The sequence below is a fragment of the Histomonas meleagridis genome (genome assembly GCF_020186115.1).
Source record: "Histomonas meleagridis strain 2922-C6/04-10x chromosome Unknown contig_5, whole genome shotgun sequence".
NCBI classification, from domain to species: Eukaryota; Parabasalia; order Tritrichomonadida; family Dientamoebidae; genus Histomonas; species Histomonas meleagridis.
This window is the reverse complement of record NW_027150892.1, coordinates 149,545-170,386: the sequence shown is the minus strand read 5'-3', so window position 1 is coordinate 170,386 and position 20,842 is coordinate 149,545. Positions and strand designations below refer to the sequence as shown.

Below are 20,842 nucleotides of genomic sequence, written 5' to 3'. Positions count from 1 at the left end.
TTATACATTATATATTATACATTATATATTATACATTATATATTATACATTATATATTATACATTATACATTATACATTATACATTATACATTATACATTATACATTATACATTATACATTATACATTATACATTATATATTATACATTATATATTATACATTATATATTATACATTATATATTATACATTATATATTATACATTATATATTATACATTATATATTATACATTATATATTATACATTATACATTATACATTATACATTATACATTATACATTATACATTATACATTATACATTATATATTATACATTATATATTATACATTATATATTATACATTATATATTATACATTATACATTATACATTATACATTATACATTATACATTATACATTATACATTATACATTATACATTATACATTATACATTATACATTATACATTATACATTATACATTATACATTATACATTATACATTATACATTATACATTACATTATATATTATACATTATACATTACATTATATATTATACATTATACATTATACATTATACATTATACATTATACATTATACATTACATTATACATTATACATTATACATTATACATTATACATTATACATTATACATTACATTATATATTATACATTACATTATATATTATACATTATATATTATACATTATATATTATACATTATATATTATACATTACATTATACATTATACATTATATATTATACATTATATATTATACATTACATTATACATTATACATTATATATTATACATTACATTATACATTATATATTATACATTACATTATATATTATACATTACAATGTCTAAAATACATTACATTATATATTATACATTACATTATATATTATACATTATATTATATATTATACATTACATTATATATTATACATTACAATGTCTAAAATACATTACATTATATGTTATACATTACATTATATATTATACGTTTCATTTTATAAAGTGTGTTAAATAAACAAAAGTTATTAATATAAAATTAAAATTAAATCATTATTCGCTTACAAAATTCAAGTATTATTTTTCGTTAATCTGACATTTTATATTTTATCAGAATTATCCTGACAAAAATAGGAAGTATCCAAAAAAAATTGAATAGGTGATATTATCTCACAATTCCTAGTAATTTGTATACTCATTCAAAAATGGCATCATGAAAAAGAAAAATTTTTTAAATAAAATCATATACATAGAATATTTTAATAAAAATAATATACCACCATATGTTTTAACATATGGAGAATTTGATTATGATATTTATTTTTTGAAATTTTTTTACTTTTATTAATCTGCATTAATTACATCAAAAATTATTTTTTCTTCATTATATGCCATAAAATATATTTTCTACTTATATATATTATGTTTTTGATATTATTATTTTAAAATAAATAATTTTATTTTTTCGAGAATTTTTTAATTTTAAAATTTTTGATTTTTTTCTTGTTGTAATTATACAACAGTTCAAAAAGTCAAAAATTGAGTCGATAACCGTCCAAAAGTGTGTATGTTTTGGGTATTTTTTAAGTCACCTACTCTCTATCAAAAGCAGGTTTGGAAAATTGGGACGGGATTCCTTCCATCGCAGACGTAATTATGACATGTTAACATCATTATAAAAAATGGTAACAGTTTAAAAGTGGAAAACAGAACAACTGATATCATTAAATAAAGACTTCTTTGAAAAATGCTTATTTTAGCAAAAAACAGAAAACATGTTTCAAACAGACAATGTTATGAATTGAATACTAATTCCGGAATAAGTCTGTTTCGGAATAAATCTATTCTGAAATAAAACTTATTCCGAAATAAGTCACTATTACATGAAAAAGTCACTATTTCCCAAACGAAATTTTTTTCCAGAAATAGTATATAAATTCCATCAAAACCAATAAAATCTTCGATTGATATTGTTGAATTATTAGAGGTATTTCGAAAAAAGTCGTTTGTTTCGGAAGAATAAAATTTTTTTTGAAAAAACGCTGAAAATCGAAAAATTGTTTAATCACGAAAAGCAGTCGAAAATCGAAATAACATGCACCCAAAACAGTTTTATCGAAAAAGCTTGACTTTTTCAGATGAAAATCGAATGAATTACGGTTATAATTTTTCATGATGTTATCAAAATGTTAGATTTTGAATAGTAATTAGTTTTGTTTCAATTCAAAAATTATCACTTTACATAAATGAACATGGCTTTGCAGCAATAATATCAAAATAGGGTTATCACTTTTAATGACGATGACAATATCAATGAAGACAATGATGAGAACGAATTTCAAAAAAGGAGCATATTTGAAGAATTGATCAATACCAACAGAGAAGTTTCATTGATAACATCAACCAGGTTTAATATAAATGAATTTAACAAAATTTGTGAAGCATGTCAATTAGTTTTTGAAAGTACTGGACAAGGCAGAAAACATATTCTGGCATCAAAAAGTATGCTTTTGAATACATCAACATATCTTGCATCTGATTCTAAGTTCAGTTTAATTGGTCAAATTTCCAACATTGCAGAATCTCTTGTATATAACGATACATTTCACGATCCAAAGAATCGCGCGATGCTAACGTTAGTCGCGAAATTCTGTGTAATACCTATACAAACTAACCTTAGAAGAACGACATTTTCAAAACTTCCCAAATGCATTTGGTGCTATTGACACCACATTTATTTATATAAATAAGCCAGATTTAAAAGAAGAACAAAAACGTAATTGATCCTTTAAACATGGTATGTGCGGAGTGAAGATACGAGCTCTCGTTCGTCCAAACGGTCTCTGTACACTTTTTTCTGTCGGTATCCCTGGTTCAGTTCATGATTTGTGGCTGAAAAATTTCTATATATACACTTGACAATGCAAAATGGTACACAAATTGAAGGTCATTTTCGACTACTTTTCGATAAACGGTATACGGGCCTGAATTTATAGGGATACCCGGAAGCATTCACTATCGAAAAGTCAAAAGGAAGAGACCTGACACAATAAGAAATAGCTACCAATACACGAATCGAAAAAGTTCGTGTAATAGTGGAAAACTATTTTGGTAGGCTAAAAGCTAATTTTGACATCTTGGGACAAGAAATCAATATATCTCAGGAAATCGATAAATTTCAATGAATCTCGAGTAATCAAAAAATTTTAGGAAATAAATCTTTTTTACATTAAAAAAATGGATGTGTGGGGGATCGAACCCCAGGCCTCTACAATGCAAATGTAGCGCTCTACCACTGAGCTACACACCCTTTACATATATTTAAATATGATGGATATTTAAATTAATATAATTGAGATGAACAACATATTCATATAATATCAATCATGAAAACACTGTAGATAGAAATAACGATACAGCTGATGAATTAAACTATAATGCGGAATAATCACAGACTTTCAAGATATTTGAAAATTATAACTGTTTAGTTCTAATATATTATTTAAAGTTCAATCTTTTTCTAAAAAAAATTAATGAAAAATAATAATAAAAAGGAATGAAACACAATAAATAAGTATATTTTAAGCAGTAATAATCAAATATCATTTACTGAGTGGTTTTGGGTGTATTGAACTCAGGAAATCAATAAATTGTTGATCAGATACTGAACTTCCTTTGTCTTCCTCGAATTCGAACCCTTCATTTTTTTGATGGCGTTTGTGCTTTTGTTGGTTCTTACGCTGAGTTCCTTTGTGAGATGGCGGTTGTGAAGTGTATTGCGGTTGTGGCGGTTGTTGTGGTTGATGCTGAGATGAGTTTTGTGGCATTGAAGGTTCTTGACGCTTTGGTAAGAGATCAAGGAGGTCAAGGAGATCGTCTGTGTTGGATGTTTCCTGTTGTGCAGGTTGTGGGGAACTCTGTTTTGGCGGGGGCATTTGTGGAGTTCCGATCAAGTCAAGAAGATCATCTGCGTTTTTCTTTTTAGTGGTCTTTTTCTTTGGTTTCTTTTGTTCTCTCTGTGGTATTCCTTGGGCTTCGATTTCCCTTAGAGCATCAACATCAAATGATCCCTTTTTGAGGAATTTATTGTATGATGCCTTATATAACTTACAGAATTCAATTAAATAATTGATGATTGATTTGACATATTCATCACTCATTGTTGGAAGAAGTTTAATAAGCCTTTGATGGACTTCGTTGACATTTGGAAGGATTTCTTGAAGGGTTTTATCTTCTGCTCCCGCTCCAGAATTAAGAGCAGTGATAATTGCTTGATTGAACATCTTAAGTAATTCATATGACGCTGAAAAGTCACTGATAAATTTGTTGGCTGTTTCCGGTGTCATTACGTATTTGTATGTATAAGATTTGATATTTTTTACCCATTCAACAAAATCTTTATGAAGAACATTATTCTTTTTACATTCTTCAACCCATGAATCTACAAGATCATAGAGAGCTTTGTGAACTGCAGGATCTTTCGTAACAGGATCTACACCAATTTTTTTAATTGATTTTGATGATTGAAGAGATTTGAGTAATTGGGCACTTCCGTTTTTAAAAAGGAAATCAACGAGAGATATACAATTCAATTTATCTAAAAGTTCACTTGATATCATTATTTCTTCTATTGTCTCAAAAATATTTGATTGATCTGTGACGCTTTTATTAGCAATATCAACAATATGAAAGGCATGAGAGTAATCAATTGTATCTTTGCCTGTTCGAATTGTTTTTGAAACCAATTCGAAAATATTTCGGTGCATTTTGTTATTTTAACGGTTATTTTTAATGTCAGTTTTTTGTGCGATCATCTAAAGTATTGAAAAAGTTTAATGAAAATTCTGAACGTTCTTTTTTTTTAAATTTTTGTTGGCACAAAGTGTAAAATTAACAGTATCCATTACATGTTTCTCCTCCATTACTTTGAGTTTAAAAATAGTTGTGTTTGGTTTATTAAATTAACTTTGCTATTTACATGTAAATTGAATCGAATCTTCAATAATCTATTTTCATCCACATAAACTTAATTTCACATATTCTGGATGTAACAGTGTTAACAAATATTGTAATGGTAGAGAAAAATGGATTCTTCAAGAATTTTCGAAAATTTCGTACAAAACGGTTTATAACAGCTGTCACATTTTGTATAAAAACTTTGGACATTTAAAAGCAGTGTATCAATATTTTATTCATTTGTTTCGGGGTTTTCCTCATCATCCTCTTCTTCTTCTTCCATGATTTCTCCGAGCAGTTCTTCATCTATTGCCAAAGGATTTCCCTCATTTAAGTGGATATATTCCTGTCCACTAAGCTCCAATGGCAATGATGCCTCCAAAGCAACTTGCTGTGATTGCATTATGTTTGTTAAATTTGCATCTGGTGGTACAGTGAAATATTTATATCTTCCATTCCAGAGTTCATCCATGATCAATTTTGCCGCATTCCTAATGTTTGTACCATACTTTTGTCCGTATGCTCTAAAGAACTCTTTAGGATCTTCCACTGGTGGGATTTCCAAGGTAAGGAAAATGTTATCATCATTACGACGTAAGAAAGTTTCAGTAGCAAGTTCATGAATTGGGTCAACAAAGTCAGCTCCTTGTAGAAGTCCCATTTCTGGTGTTGGGACAAGGAATGAATATGATTCAACTTCAAGAAGAAGACCACTGTTAAACTGGCAAATTGTTGATTTTCCAACTCCTCTAATTCCAATGACACCGACTTTTTGTGCATTGGGTGCAACTTGTGCTATGATATCTCTGACTGCTGGAAGTGATAGTTGAGTATTAATAGCTGAAATAGCAACGGTTGGAGCAACTTCGATAAGCTTAGCAAGCCATCTGATTGCAGCTTCACGTGGAATAAGATCTATCTTATTAAGGATAATGATAAGTGGTTTTTTCTTATTCTGTAAAACTTCGGTCTCTGCTTCAAGAAGTCTGCATGCAGTTGGATCACGTGCATCTAATACTTCTATGATTGTATCTGCTTCTTCAACTGCTGCCAAAAGTTGCTGATATGAATTTGTAGCATTTTGTATTTTTTGTTTATGAGCTTGTGCAAGTTGTTTTTTCACATTTTCGAGTTGAATTTCAAATGGTTTTCTCTTTTCTTTAACACGTGTAGATTCTACTTGTCGAATAACATCATTTAAGAAAGCTGAACCCTCATGAACTTGAGCTGCAATTGCTTCTCGATTTGGAAGTGATTGTGGAGGATTTAAAATCTTCTTTGATCTCTTTGGGAATTTCTTTGTTTTGGCTTCCTTCCTTTCACGTTCTCTCTTGGCTTTGGCCTTTTTACGAATAACAGCAGCCATTTTAAGGGAAGGACGTCGGGATAACTTTTTCCCCATTAAAATTATGGCTTCTTACTCGACCACGAAATCTTTCAAAACTTTATGCGTAGCGGTTTAAACGGCTGCCTTCTTTCACATAAATTTTTAGAATTTAAGTATATCTATCTTAATCCATAATACTAGTTGGTTTGATAGTTGATAACGCTTTTCGTAAACCGACAAATAGTAATCATTGATCAAAAAATCGTAACTACTTTTCTAAATTTTAAACTTTTTTTCCTCCTACTGACTCTGAATGATAAGTATTTTTTTTTTAATTACAGAATTCAAAAATCAAATAAAGAAATTTTAGAGAGCTCCTAAAACGCAAAAAATTTTCGGTGTTATTTAATTCATACTGTACAACTAATAAAATCTTTATTATTGCAATATGTATTGTGTATCTTTTTAAACGCTGATTTACAATCAAATTTGATTTCTCTAAATCAGAAAATTAATTTATATTTATTTATTTATTTATTCACTCAAACGGTACCATAATTTCGCACAAACCGGAGCCTGCATTCACCACATTACCCACTGACAAACACGCGGAAGGTGACTTCATATTGTCCTTACTTCCATGTAACGATGCGTAAGATAAGAATTGCGTTGTTGTTTCGAAAGACATTTGTTGGAAAGGCGAAGGGCAGCACTTCATTGAGTGTCTGCTCATTCCCAACCATTCACCAGTGTTTGTTACGTAATCAGCGATTAATTGCAAATGTCTTTTATCGATTGATATCGAATAAGCATTAAATACATTTTGTACTTCTTTAATTATTGCATTTCTTGCAGCTTCTATACCGAAATGTTCCAATATACCATAGATATGATTTGTATAGAAGTGATTTATATCGACTAAATCATTTTCGATAATTTCATCGAAGTTATAACCTTCTGTGTTTATTACAACTTGACCATTCTTATTGAAAGTATAATTAGCTTTAGTTACGCCTTTAATTTCTTGGATTTTAATTTCATTTAATACATTTTCGATGATTGAATCCAATAATATTTTAATGTTTACATTTGAGATATTAAATCGTACAAACATTGATAGTTCTTCTAAATTAATATCTAATTCCATTTTGTCTTCATCATTTTTAGGTTCTTCTTCATCATTATCATTTGACTTTTTCTTTTTATTATTTTTACTTTTATTTGTTTCACCAATTTCATCGTCATCTGCTTCATATGAATTTTGTTCATTTTTACGTGTGTTCTTTTTACTTAAATCGGCACCCATTTCTTCATAACGTTGATTAGAATTCGCATTTAATGTTAAGTCGTCATTATTCACTTCATTAATTTTAATTCCTGTCGACTTAAGTATTGAATTAATTTTCTTTTTAAGTAATGATGAGAATTTACGTTTTAATGTTAATAACTTTTCATCTTCATATAAATTCCATTTATTAAATTGTTCTTCATTAAATTTTAATATGATTGTAATGATTCGATTCCGTTTAACTTCATTTTTAACATTAAAGTCTTCAATGATTTTATATGACTTAATAATTTCTTTCAGTGAAACTCGTTTGAATTTAGAAACAAATTTTTCTGCTTCTTCTTTATCATTTTGAATCTTTAATGGTATAGACATTGTCGGTGTAATTGGTGAATGTGTAGCAACAACTAAAATTTCACGTAAACGTGGAATACCTAATGTAACATTAGCGCCACCATAACCGGCTAAGTGAAAAGTATTTAATGTCATTTGTGTAGCTGGTTCACCTATAGCTTGTGCAGCTATAATTCCTACAATTTCACCTGGTTGAATTTGTGACTTAAAATAATTAAATAATGCTATAGCTTTAAGTTTTTCGGGATCAATTTTATGTTCTATATTTTCATTTTCACAATATGAATTTAATGATTTCTCAAATGATTCACTAATAGAACCGACATGAATATGTGGTGGATATATTGATTGGATTGGATTAATACGTTCTTCTTTCGAATCAAGTAAATTCATCGCTTCTTCACATTCTGCTTTTTCCATTAATTCACTAATATTTAATTTGCTTAAATATGCATTATAATTATCTTCCATGAACTCAAATTTTTCGATATATTTGTTATTCATTGGATCAATTCCATCTTCGCCATATAAGAATTGGATAATATTATCATCACTATTACGGACTGTACCATCATATGCTACACGAATTCCTTCCATATGTTTAATGATACATCGTTGTAAATATCCAGTGTTAGCTGTCTTAACTGCAGTATCTGTAAGTCCTTCACGTCCTGCCATACAATGGAAGTAATATTCTTGTGGCTTTAAACCTGTTAAGAATCGACTACTAATAAACCCACCTGCTATAGGCGCTAATTTCATTGGTTTAAATGATGGTAATGATTTACCTGATGACATAAATGGTACACGTTTACCTTCAAGTTCTTGTTGTCCTAATAAACATGCCATTTGTGATAAGTTAACGACTGATCCTTTAGCTCCGGATTGTGTCATTGTAATTAAACAATTCTTTGGAAATCTTTTCGATAATTGTAATGGAAAGATGGCGGAAATAATCTCTGTGGCTATTGGATTAATTGCATTCTTCATATGATTATCAAAACGTTCCTTTAAGTCCGGCTTCATAACTAATTCAAGAAGTTGTTGCTTAAATGGTAAATGTGATTTTGCTGGTGATCCATATTCTTTAACAAAGCTTTGACCTGCTTCTTTTGCTGCTTCTTTCATTTTTTTGATTCATTTCATTACGAATATGTTCAGCTCTATGTGTAATTACCATATCATCTATACCACATGTAAATCCATGTGTTTGTAAATAATATGTAAATAAACATGATAACATTGTAAGAAATCGACCAGCTAATTGACTTCCATAAAGCTCAAAAAAGACTATGAACTAAACCATATGTAGATGCACCATATTGTGCTTTATCCATGATACCATACATTAATTCAGAATCAAAGAAACAAACATTACATTCTTCTGGATCACTACGTAAAAGTTGATTAGTGAACTTGCTTTTTGATGTGAGCATTAACGGTTCCTTGTCTTTTGTAAGGTTTATCAAAATTGTCGATATAACTTGTTTACCTGTCCAAAGTTGTTTTGGATAAATAATTGCTGGTTGAAGTAATATTAAACGACAATTAGGTTCATTACCAAAGGCAGAAAATACAAGTTGTGAATATTGGGAATATGTAAAGAACTTATCTTTCATTGTAAGTAAAGCACCTGAATCTACATGGTCGTGAATTAAACCTCGAATTGGATTTCCTGCTGTAGGTGTTACATAATGAATTGATGATAATGATAAATTCTTTTGCTTCAGATCTTCCTAATTCATTTTGTAAAAGATGTAAATTGATTTCATCACCATCAAAATCTGCATTAAATGAGGCACAATTACTATAATGCATACGTAATGTTTTTTGATTTGGTAAAACACGTGCTTTCATACCTAAAATTGAAACACGATGAAGAGTTGGTTGACGATTAATTAAAACAAAATCACCATCTTGAACATGTCGACCAACAATAATTGGCATAGAACCATCATTAGAATAAATCATCTTTGCAAATTTATTTCTTTCTTGATCGGTCATGTTTGCTAACCTATAAGTACGTCCTTCACCATTTGTTATAAAGTTTGCTCCAGGATAAACATCGGGACCGTTTAAAATCAGTTTTGACAGTTTATCTTTGTTGAATTCTGTGACTTTTTCTGGGTACGATAGAGTTTTGGCAAAAATTTCGGGTACCCCAATTTCATCTGTTGAAATATATGGATCTGGTGTAATAACTGAACGTGCAGAAAAGTTTACACGTTTACCCATAAGATTTTTACGAAAGAGTCCTTCTTTCTTTTCAAGAATTTGACGAATACCATGTGGAAGTTTCTTATTACTTTTAACAAGAGTATTATCAAAAAATGCATTAACGCTTGATTGAAGACGAGAATGGTTATTATTAATTCCATCTTTGTCATCGTCAGCTATAGATTTTGCAAGTGATATTTCAGATTTAACAATATCTGCTAACGCAGATGATGATGGATGAGCATTGATTTTATCTCCTAAAACACTTGCTGGACGGAACTTTGAAGGTGTGACACATACTGTTTCAATGAAAAATTGACTTGGGCCAATATCAGAAAAGAATTCATTGTAGAAAGATTGATTTTTTTCATAAAATTTGTAAAGTAATTCTTTGATGTTTTCGATTGGAACAAAAGATGCATCGTTATTATTAACAAATTGAAAATGAAATGAATCGAATTTGAGTTCAGAACAACCACTTTGGCAATTTGAACATATTTTCTTATACGTTGCAATCTTAGAAAGAAAAGTTTTGATGACCGTTGAACGCATTGAAGATGTATAAGAGTTTGGTGGAATAACTGGAGTAGAATGAATTACTTCTTCCATAACTCTTATCTTTTCTTTAAGCTGTTGTTCACCATCATCAACAAAATTCATAAAATCATGTTCGATAACAAAACCACGAGCAACAAGTTTAAGAGCCATTTCAACTTGGATTACAATTTGTTCTGGAATTCTTAGCATGTTGCAATGTGGACACATGCCACAAATTAATTGCCTCAAATTTTTTATATAAAAAGGATGATAAACTGGTCTTGATAAATGAATATGACCAAAGTGGCCATTACAATTCCAAGCATTTTGACCACATATTTCACATTTTTGACTATTTTCTGTGGCACCTAAACGAGGATCATAAACACCTTCTTTAATTGGATTTCCAGAATGATCAAAAATACCACTTCCAGTAATTGGGAGTACACTAAAAGATTCTATATCTTCTTTTGTGTAAGAGGTGAATTTAACTGAAGAAATGGGAGAACGAACTTCTTGGAACTCCATGTTGAGCTTTAGGCAAAGTTCAACTCAACCCGTTCAATTTTGATATCACACGACCAGAGGCATTAACGGTCTATCAGAAGGAGTTCTTCCATGGAAGTAAGGAAAAATGTAATTGTACCAAATGAATCGAACTATATCGAATTATTCGATGACAATACATTGACAAAAGGAGATATTATGCAAATATCAGTTTCTATTATATTATCAAACCAATCTGTTGAAAAACATAAACATTACGATATGAACGAAATATTTATTGTTGAAGAAGGAGAACTTGATATTACTGTTGATGATAATATTGTCCATATGTGCAAAGGCGATGCTGTCCTAGTTCGTCCAGGTCATTATCATGGCTTGTTTAATAGTTCACCAGAAACTTGCAAAGTTCTTATTATAGCAATAGCTTGTCCTCTTTAAAATTTATGTTAAGAAAATGCCACTTCTAAATATATTTTTAATAAAATTTATTCTTTTCTTAAAAAATGTTGTTTGACTTTAACTCGTTATGCAACATTGAAATTATCTAAGATAAATTTTAATTGCAGTCACGGACAAGAAAAAATCCTCATCAGCTGAAAAACTCATTAAATTAAAATGGATCTCGTGTCTCAGGGTCAACAGATGTTTTTAATGAGTCGTTCCAAAGCCCTGTCTCATCCATCATTGAGTGTTCAATGGAAGAATGTTATTTTGAAAATAATTCATATCCAATAATAATTCATTAATATTGTAATAAAAAAATCCAGAAGTACCACTGGCCCAATGGATAAGGCGTGTGCCTACGGAGCATGAGATTCCAGGTTCGAGTCCTGGGTGGTACATTTTTTTGATTTTTTAGATGCAAGTATTTTTAAGTCGAGAAAATGATACTACCGGAATCAGCACCCCTGATAACCTTATTAAGATTTCTTTTTGGTACTCTCCAAGCAAAAGGGAAAATTTGAATACCTTCCTCTCAAAAAGTGGAAATGCCTTTCAATTATGCGTGATTTTTTGAATAGCATTGAAAAATTTTCATTCAAAATATTTTTGTGAGAAAATATTCCTTCTCAAATTCGATTTCTATGTTCTACATTTTTTGACATAAAAAATTTCTGAAAATTTATAAATTGCCATTGTATTTTTTTAAAATAATTTTAAATTATTCGATATTTTCAATTTTAATATGACAAATATGCACTGACACGCAACATTCTCAGATATAATATATTTATCGAACTCAATATTTATAATGATAATATATATTAAATTCGTTTCCGAAATTCGGTCATAGGTATACTGGGAAGATATAAGAACTAGCCATTAAAAATACATAATATATGCACATAATTGAGGATATTAATTAATATAAATATGAAATAATATTCATGATAAGTCAAGATAAATTTTTTTTCATTTTTAAAAGTGACAAATATCACTTTTGTATGGTTTATTTTCGTCGGTGCGCCGATGGTAAACGATATGACCAATAGATGCAAGATAAATGAGCAATAAATAAACATATTTCTTGATCAATTCATTGCAAATAAAGTAAAAATTACCCAAAAATATCATTAATCATTATTTGAAATAAAAAATATATGAGGAGGGGGGGTGGGGGTAAAAAAAGAACGACCCTTTTATCTCGACTTCTATTCAATAAAAATTATTTTTAAATTATATCATATTTAAATATTCATTATTAAATCTAAATATGTGAGCATTATGTTCATCATGTCCAAATGCAATTGTTTTCAATCATTAAATTTTCTTTATAGACATTTAGAAATATTGCCAAATTGCATAATTATTGGTAGAGGAATGACATTAAATTCGATGAAGAAGTTATGTTTATATTAGATATATTAAATATACTATTAGTTAAAAAACCAATTTGTTACACTATCTATTGCATAATTCGAAGAATTGAGAATTTTCACCTTATTTAGAATATTTATGTTCATTTGATTAATATTTGAAACTAATAATTTATCGTATTTCATAAAGAATATTGAAATATTATCAAGTTTTTTTAAGCACAAAATATAATATCTTATATACTCAGTACCAAACAAATAAAGATCATGAAACTGGATTCTGCAATATATTTATTAATATATTACCACATATAAGTAAAAATGCAAACGAATTAGATAAATCGAGAATAATAATAAGAGTAATTAAAGATTACATTAATATTTTATTTATTTTTAATATCATAATTTAAATTCCATTGAAAACAAAAAATCGGAAGATATAATCAAGAATAAAAAAAATGTATATAAATATCTACAACAAAGAACAAATATAAAATATTATATAACGAGTTAAATATTACTAAAATACATCAGATAATGAGATAACTCATTATTATAATAATTAATACAATGAACAACACATGTGTTGATAATTTAATTTATTATTGTTGATGATGCGAAATCATTTATTGTAAGTCATAATAAATCAAAAAGATACAACAATTTTATGCAACAAATTATTATCAAAAAACCAATTTATCACTGAAATGATTCATTAATAAATTATGATTCATTATTGCATTAATGGAATAATCTTCTATTATAATAATTCCAAGAACAGTGAAACTATGGCAATAACAATTCCTGTAATTGCACTTGGATGAAGCTTTGTACCATTACTATGGCTCAATGGGCATACATCGCTTATTTTGTTACCCTTGGTAACATTGATCTCTGCAAAAGTGCTTTTAGAATATTCATTTGTTACATAAATAGTTGGACTATCAAATGTTGTATTATAACACGATGGTTCATTCTTACCATAGAAGCAAACAATTTCAAGACTCATGCATGAACTAAAAGCATAGTTATCTATCACATTAATGTTCTCTGGAATGATAACTTTCTTAATGCTATTGCAATTGATAAATGCGCCTAATCCAATCGTTCTTACTGAGCTGGGAATATCAATACTAGAAATCAAAGAACAACCTTCAAATGCATATTCTTGGATTGCTAATATGGTTTTTGGAATTACAACATCACCTGATTTTCCAGAAGGGCAAAATATTAATTTAGTAATATTTTTGTTATATACAATTCCGTCATTGTTATAATTGGAGTAATATACATTATTTAGTGAGATGGTTACAGATACTAAATTTGGACAATTTTGAAATGCAAATAGACCAATTGAAACCACTGAGTCTGGAATATTGACATTGTGGAACAAACATCCATAAAACTGGAAGTCTTGTAATACTGTGATTGAATTGGGAATACTTAAATTTGTCAACAAAGAACAATTAATGAACGAAAAGACACCAATTGATTTTACAGAATTGGGGATATTTATATTTGTAATAAGAAAACAATCCTCAAATGCATAATCTTCAATTAATTGAACAGAACTAGGAATATTAACAATACCTTCTACTGCTGATGGACATAATATTACTTTTGATATGTTTTTATCATAAACAATTCCATCATTATTATAATTCGAATAGATTTCATTATTTTCAGAGATTTTAATTGCCTTTAATTTTGTGCATGCATCAAATGCAGATTCATTAATTAGGGAAACTGAAGAAGAAATTTCAATTTGCTCTAAATTTAAACACCTATAAAACGCAAATTCTTGAATTTTTTTCAACAGAATCTGGAATTATAACATTTGTTATCTGCCTGCAATCAGAAAAAGAGGAATATCCTATTGATTTTACAGAATTGGGGATATTTATATTTGTAATAAGAAAACAATCCTCAAATGCATAATCTTCAATTAATTGAACAGAACTAGGAATATTGACAATACCTTCTACTGCTGATGGACATAATATTACTTTTGATATGTTTTTTATCATAAACAATTCCATCATTATTATAATTCGAATAGATTTCATTATTTTCAGAGATTTTAATTGCCTTTAATTTTGTGCATGCATCAAATGCAGATTCATTAATTAAGGAAATTGATATAGGAATAATAAGCTGGTCCATAGAACAACCATAAAATGCATAATCTTTAATCGTTGTAACAGATTCACCGATTACTACATTTGTTAATTTGCTCTGATTATAAAAAGCATGGCTATCAATCACAAATACATTGCTCCCAATTTGCAGTTTTGAAAAATGACCAATGGTTTCAATATCATCTCGTGTAATAGTTGAAACATTAAAGACTTTAAGAGTATCATTTTCGAGAATAAAGTTACAGCATGTGAAACTCCCTATTATCATTGTTGCCAGACAATCAACAGAAAATAATGAGGAAAAACAGTGCTAAGCCAGGACTTTTAGTTAATGTTAAAGGAGATCTTGATTTCAACGAATTAATAGATCAAATCAGCAAAATAGTAGGTTTCTTGCTAACAGCAAAAAATGAAATTCCAACAAATGGAGGTGGTAGATTTATTACAGGTGTTGATTCCGGTAATGTTTATGCATTTTATTACCATCCGTCAAAGAGACACAGAGTTTCATGTAGACCAGGACATGGCCAAAGAATTCAACCAAAAGATCCAGTATGGTTTGAGGCAAATGAATGGGCCTATGTTATTCTTAAATCAGCCTGGTATGGAGGTAATCGATGCTGGTATGATGATGAATAAATCTAGATTAAGTGTAAGAACTTCAATCGATTTATTTAATTTTTTTAATAATTAAATAATTTTTTAAATATATTTTAAAAATTTTAATATTATTTTATATTATTTAATGTTTTTATAATGTTTTATGTTATTACCATATAATAATTTAGCTATTTAAAAATATATTATTCGATTTTTTTGATAAAAATGCCATTTTTGCTAAAAAAAATGCCATTATAATCCAAAATTTCATCAAAATATTTGCATGTAGGAATACAACAGATTATTTTAAAATGTATATTGTTGATTGAAAACATGTGTTTTGATCAGAATTATTCTAATATTGAATAAAAAATATTATTTTTGATATATTAATTATGGAATTGTATGAGAAAATAATATAATGATAGCCTAACATAAATTTATGTTATGTACATGCATAAAGCTTCATCAAATTTGTGTATTTTCACTTGTTTATTCATGCTTTTTTCATATTATCAAATGTTTTATCATGTTCATTCATGTTGTTCTATCTTATCTTGTGCTTATTCATGTTTTTTCTCATTATAAAACTTTTTTCATATTATCTCATTTGTATTAATAATTTTTTATGTTTGTTCACATAATTTCATATTTATTCGTGTTATATAATGTTTATAAATTAATTTTGAATGTTATCTCATGATTTTCTATGTTATCTCATGTTATATCATATTTATTAATGTTTTTTTCATATTATCTCATGATTTAATATGTTGATTCATGTTTATTCATGTTTTTTTCATTTTATCTGATATTTATTTATGATTTTTTATGTTATCTCATGTTTATTCATGGATATTCATGATTTTTCTTGTCATAAAATGTTTATTTATTAATTTTAATATTATCTCATGTTTGATTTGTTGTTCATTGTTTATTTTCAATGTATTATCTCCATGTTATTCATAATACATGTCATAATAACATATAGTGAAATTTTTTATATTTTTCTATGAATTGTGTGACATTTTACACTTAATAATTCCATGAAAATCCATTTTGTTTATCAATATCAATAGATTTCAAGTTATAACATTCGTCAAATGAAGTTCCATCAATGAAAATTACAGAATTAGATACTTATACTGTTGTTAATGCACTTTGTTCATTAAAAGAAAGTTCTTCTATTTCTTAAACAGTATCCCCTATAATTACTTATGTAAAATAATGATTAATAAATAGCAATTAATATATATAATAATTTATCATTTTTTATGTTTCATTATGTTCTCTTCATTTGATTTTGGTTTATTATATATTGTATATAATAGAAAAAAGCAAATGAACAGGAAAACATATATATTTCATAAGAATATCAAATAACATATGAAAACACATTTGAACACCATAAATAACATAAGAATATGAATATTTACATTCGTAAACATATTGACTATGTAATTTACAATATATTATGAGGCTTGTTTTTATTGTAAGCTTTGCCGAATAATAACCCAATTTTTTTTTTTTTTTTAAAATAAATTATATATAAATAAAACTATAATATGCTGATGCATTAAATGTCAATATACATATTCTACATAATAAGATAATATTTTAAAACTTTTTTCTTACTAACCAGAAATTAGGGTATTTAGATCAATTTATATTTACCCCCTATTCATATATCAATAATATATATTTCGATTTTATGAATATATAAATATCTTATTTTATCATAATATAATTGAATTTATATAAAACACCTTAAAGTTAATGTATCGATTTTTGTATAAGAAATTCTCTTAAATGATTATATTTTTAGATAATTTATGACTATTTACTCAAACAAGTGAAATAACTGCAGTTATAATGTGAAATAAAAGGGTATTTTCATCAAGTAGAGTTGCAAACATAAATTGTTATATAAAATTAACATTGAGTTACGGATGAGAACTTTATTAGCTGACAACATAATTTAATAACTTTCATACTTTAAATATAACATTAGACTTTCATTTGTTATAATATAAATAAAAAACTTCTTTCTAACTTTCATCAATATTTCTCAAAAATTCATTTGAATGTTGTACCATTTCATTTCTTCTAACAACAGTTAATTTATATGGGATCAGCTTTCGAACATATTCCATATAGTACAAAGCATACTTGAAAACTTTTAAATATATTTTATGTATTGCCTAATATTTAAATAATATGTTTTTTGTACTTGCATATGAATATTTTGGAAGGATCTATGTAAATGACTCAATTAAGTTACTGTCGTCCATTTCATTAGTATATCGGAATAAGTATGATAAATTCACTTTTTTTTTTTTTTTTACAAATCATTTTTAAATTTCTTATGCATATATAATTTTCTCTAACTAGATTATTTAATACTACATACATGATTTTATATTCTAAATAAATGAGGATGAGATATTTAATTATAAAATTGACATAAATTCAACCATGATTTTTTCAAACTTTTTCAATGAAATTTTGGTCGTCACCAAAATTTCAAACAAATTTTTTTTCATTATCAAATAAAAGTTTAAAAACTTTAATTCTAGTTTATTAATACACACATCTTATATAATAAAATAATATTATTCAAAATATTATTTATTCATTTGATGTAGAGATATGTGAGTCAATTAAAATTGACCCTCATATATTTTTTGATATATATTAAAAATCCATTCATTCTATATTATGAAATTATATTATTAATTTTTTTATGAGCTAAATGTCTAGATATCAATGATCATAATTTATTCGATTACAAATATATTTAAACAAATTATTTTTATAAAATTTAATTGGATTTAAATGAAATATATTATATTTGATTTATTGAGCTATTTATGAAATATTATATGAATTAATTGATTTTGCTGATTATAATATTTGATTATTATCGACTTAAACTAATAAATTAATTTTCTTTTTATGTATACGCTTTTATTTATTATTCATATTAATAATAATTCAATATTGTATGCATTATGCGTTTAATATTTATTTGTTATTATGAATTACAATCAGCCTCAACAATTATCTTTCCCGTTTATCGATAATACTCTCTCTTATTTTTTTTTTTTTTTTAATGAAGACGCAGCTATTCAATTCGCATTACAGAATGGAGTTATTTATAATCAAATGATGTGTGAAGAATGTAATTTCGATATGCAGATCTACAGAGATTCTTCAAAAGGATTTGGATACAAATGGATATGCACAAGATGCCACAAATCAAAAAGTATTTTTATATGGAAGTATTTTTTTACTCAGCAAAAATATCACTTTCTAAGATTTTTTTATTTATTATATTGTTGGGTATATAAATATTCATGTAAAGATACTGCGAGAGAAGTAGGAGTGAGCAGAAACACAGTAACTTATTATTTTACTTTATTTAGAAATGCATGTGATGCATATGTTTTATCTTTAGAAGGTCTTGTTGTTGGCGGTCCTGATAAAACTGTTCAAATAGATGAAACTTTAATGTGTCGAAGAAAATATAATGTTGGACGATGTTTAAATCAAGTGTGGATCTTTGGGGGAATTTGTGTGGAAGATAGACAATTCTTTTGTCTTGTTGTACCTGATCGAACAAGAGAAACATTAGAAGAAGAGATTCGTAATCATATATTACCTGAAACAAAAATAATTTCTGATTGCTGGAAAGCGTATGACTTTCTTGATGATGACAATGATTACGAGCATGAAACTGTTAATCATTCATGTAATTTTGTTGATCCTGAAACTAAAGCGCACACTCAAATGATAGAAAGACTTTGGAGGGAACTAAAAAAAATTAATAAAAGATATGAAGGAATCCCAGAAAATAAAGTCAATGAACATATATCAGAGTTCATGTGGAGATGGAATGTTATTCACAATAAGGATCAAATGTTTAGGGCCGCCGTTCAATTAATTGCAGACACAAAGTTTACAAAAGTAATTGATTGCGATGAAGAAGAAGAAAAGTTGGAATAAGTAAAAATTCATATCTTCGATTGTTATGATCATTTTTTATTTCTAGAAAATTGAGGATAGAAATATAAATGATATTTTATTATGTTATTTAAATATCGATTTGTGAAGATTTATGTTACAAATTTCGAAATTTCGAAAATTTAATTTTTGAAAAATATGTATATATTATCTTTATTTGATGACATATTTTATTATATTATTTAAATATTGATTTGTTTAAATTTTTTGTTACAAATTTCGAAATTTTGAAAATTTAATTTTTTAAAAATCTGTATATATTATCTTTATTTGATAACATATCTTGTTATATTGTTTAGATTTTGTTTTGTTTAAATTTTTTGTTACAAATTTCGAAATTTTGAAAATTTAATTTTTTAAAAAATCTGTATATATTATCTTTATTTGATAACATATCTTGTTATATTGTTTAGATTTTTGTTTTGTTTAAATTTTTTTGTTACAAATTTTCGAAATTTTGAAAATTTAATTTTTTTAAAAAATCTGTATATATTATCTTTATTTGATAACATATCTTGTTATATTGTTTAGATTTTTGTTTTGTTTAAATTTTTTTGTTACAAATTTCGAAAATTTTGAAAAATTTAATTTTTCGAAAAAAGATCGTCATTAATCAATCCTATATCGTGGTAAACCTTAATGTATTATATACACTTTAGTCCTATTAATTTTTTACATTAATTTGATGTCAAAAAAATCATATCAATTTTTAAAAATCAAATAAATTCATTAATATAGCTCATTAATAAACTTGACATATGTTAAAAACTTCGATAAAATATTATTATATACATAAAAAATCGGATTTTTTAGGAATAATTAAATTTATAAATTTTTCTGATTTCAGATTTCAATCACATTTCTCATGTTTAGTAATGTATACATATTTAATCACTCGAATTTTGTCCAACCAAACATATTGCAATCTTGAAAAAAAATATAATAATTTTCGGTAAAATGATGTTCATTCAATTATTGAATGATAATTCAATATTTATACAGAAAATTCTGCGTAAAAAGCAGTTAATTCCAAACATTTATTCAAAAAGTGAACATTTTTTTTGAAGAATTAAT

The 20,842-nt window shown here is 26.9% G+C and overlaps 5 protein-coding genes across 5 annotated transcripts; 1 reads left to right on the top strand and 4 right to left on the bottom strand.

Moving 5' to 3' along the window:
• Positions 1–3,606: 3,606 nt before the first annotated feature.
• On the bottom strand, positions 3,607–4,350 carry GO595_006895 (uncharacterized protein; the record flags this gene model as incomplete). The annotated part of the gene is made up of 1 exon (XM_067920299.1): positions 3,607–4,350. The coding sequence occupies one exon, from the start codon at positions 4,348–4,350 to the stop codon at positions 3,607–3,609; it is 744 nt and encodes a 247-aa protein (XP_067772937.1).
• Positions 4,351–5,192: 842 nt separating this feature from the next.
• Positions 5,193–6,326, bottom strand: GO595_006894 (guanine nucleotide-binding protein-like 3; the record flags this gene model as incomplete). Its single annotated transcript, XM_067920298.1, has 1 exon — positions 5,193–6,326. The coding sequence occupies one exon, from the start codon at positions 6,324–6,326 to the stop codon at positions 5,193–5,195; it is 1,134 nt and encodes a 377-aa protein (XP_067772936.1).
• A 499-nt stretch (positions 6,327–6,825) lies between these two features.
• Positions 6,826–9,057, bottom strand: GO595_006893 (beta and beta-prime subunits of DNA dependent RNA-polymerase; the record flags this gene model as incomplete). Its single annotated transcript, XM_067920297.1, has 1 exon — positions 6,826–9,057. The coding sequence occupies one exon, from the start codon at positions 9,055–9,057 to the stop codon at positions 6,826–6,828; it is 2,232 nt and encodes a 743-aa protein (XP_067772935.1).
• A 480-nt stretch (positions 9,058–9,537) lies between these two features.
• GO595_006892 (DNA-directed RNA polymerase I subunit rpa1) lies at positions 9,538–11,211 on the bottom strand (the record flags this gene model as incomplete). The annotated part of the gene is made up of 1 exon (XM_067920296.1): positions 9,538–11,211. One exon carries the CDS (start codon positions 11,209–11,211, stop codon positions 9,538–9,540), a length of 1,674 nt encoding a protein of 557 aa, XP_067772934.1.
• A 4,228-nt stretch (positions 11,212–15,439) lies between these two features.
• On the top strand, positions 15,440–15,784 carry GO595_006891 (uncharacterized protein; the record flags this gene model as incomplete). Its single annotated transcript, XM_067920295.1, has 1 exon — positions 15,440–15,784. One exon carries the CDS (start codon positions 15,440–15,442, stop codon positions 15,782–15,784), a length of 345 nt encoding a protein of 114 aa, XP_067772933.1.
• Between the last annotated feature and the right edge of the window lie 5,058 nt (positions 15,785–20,842).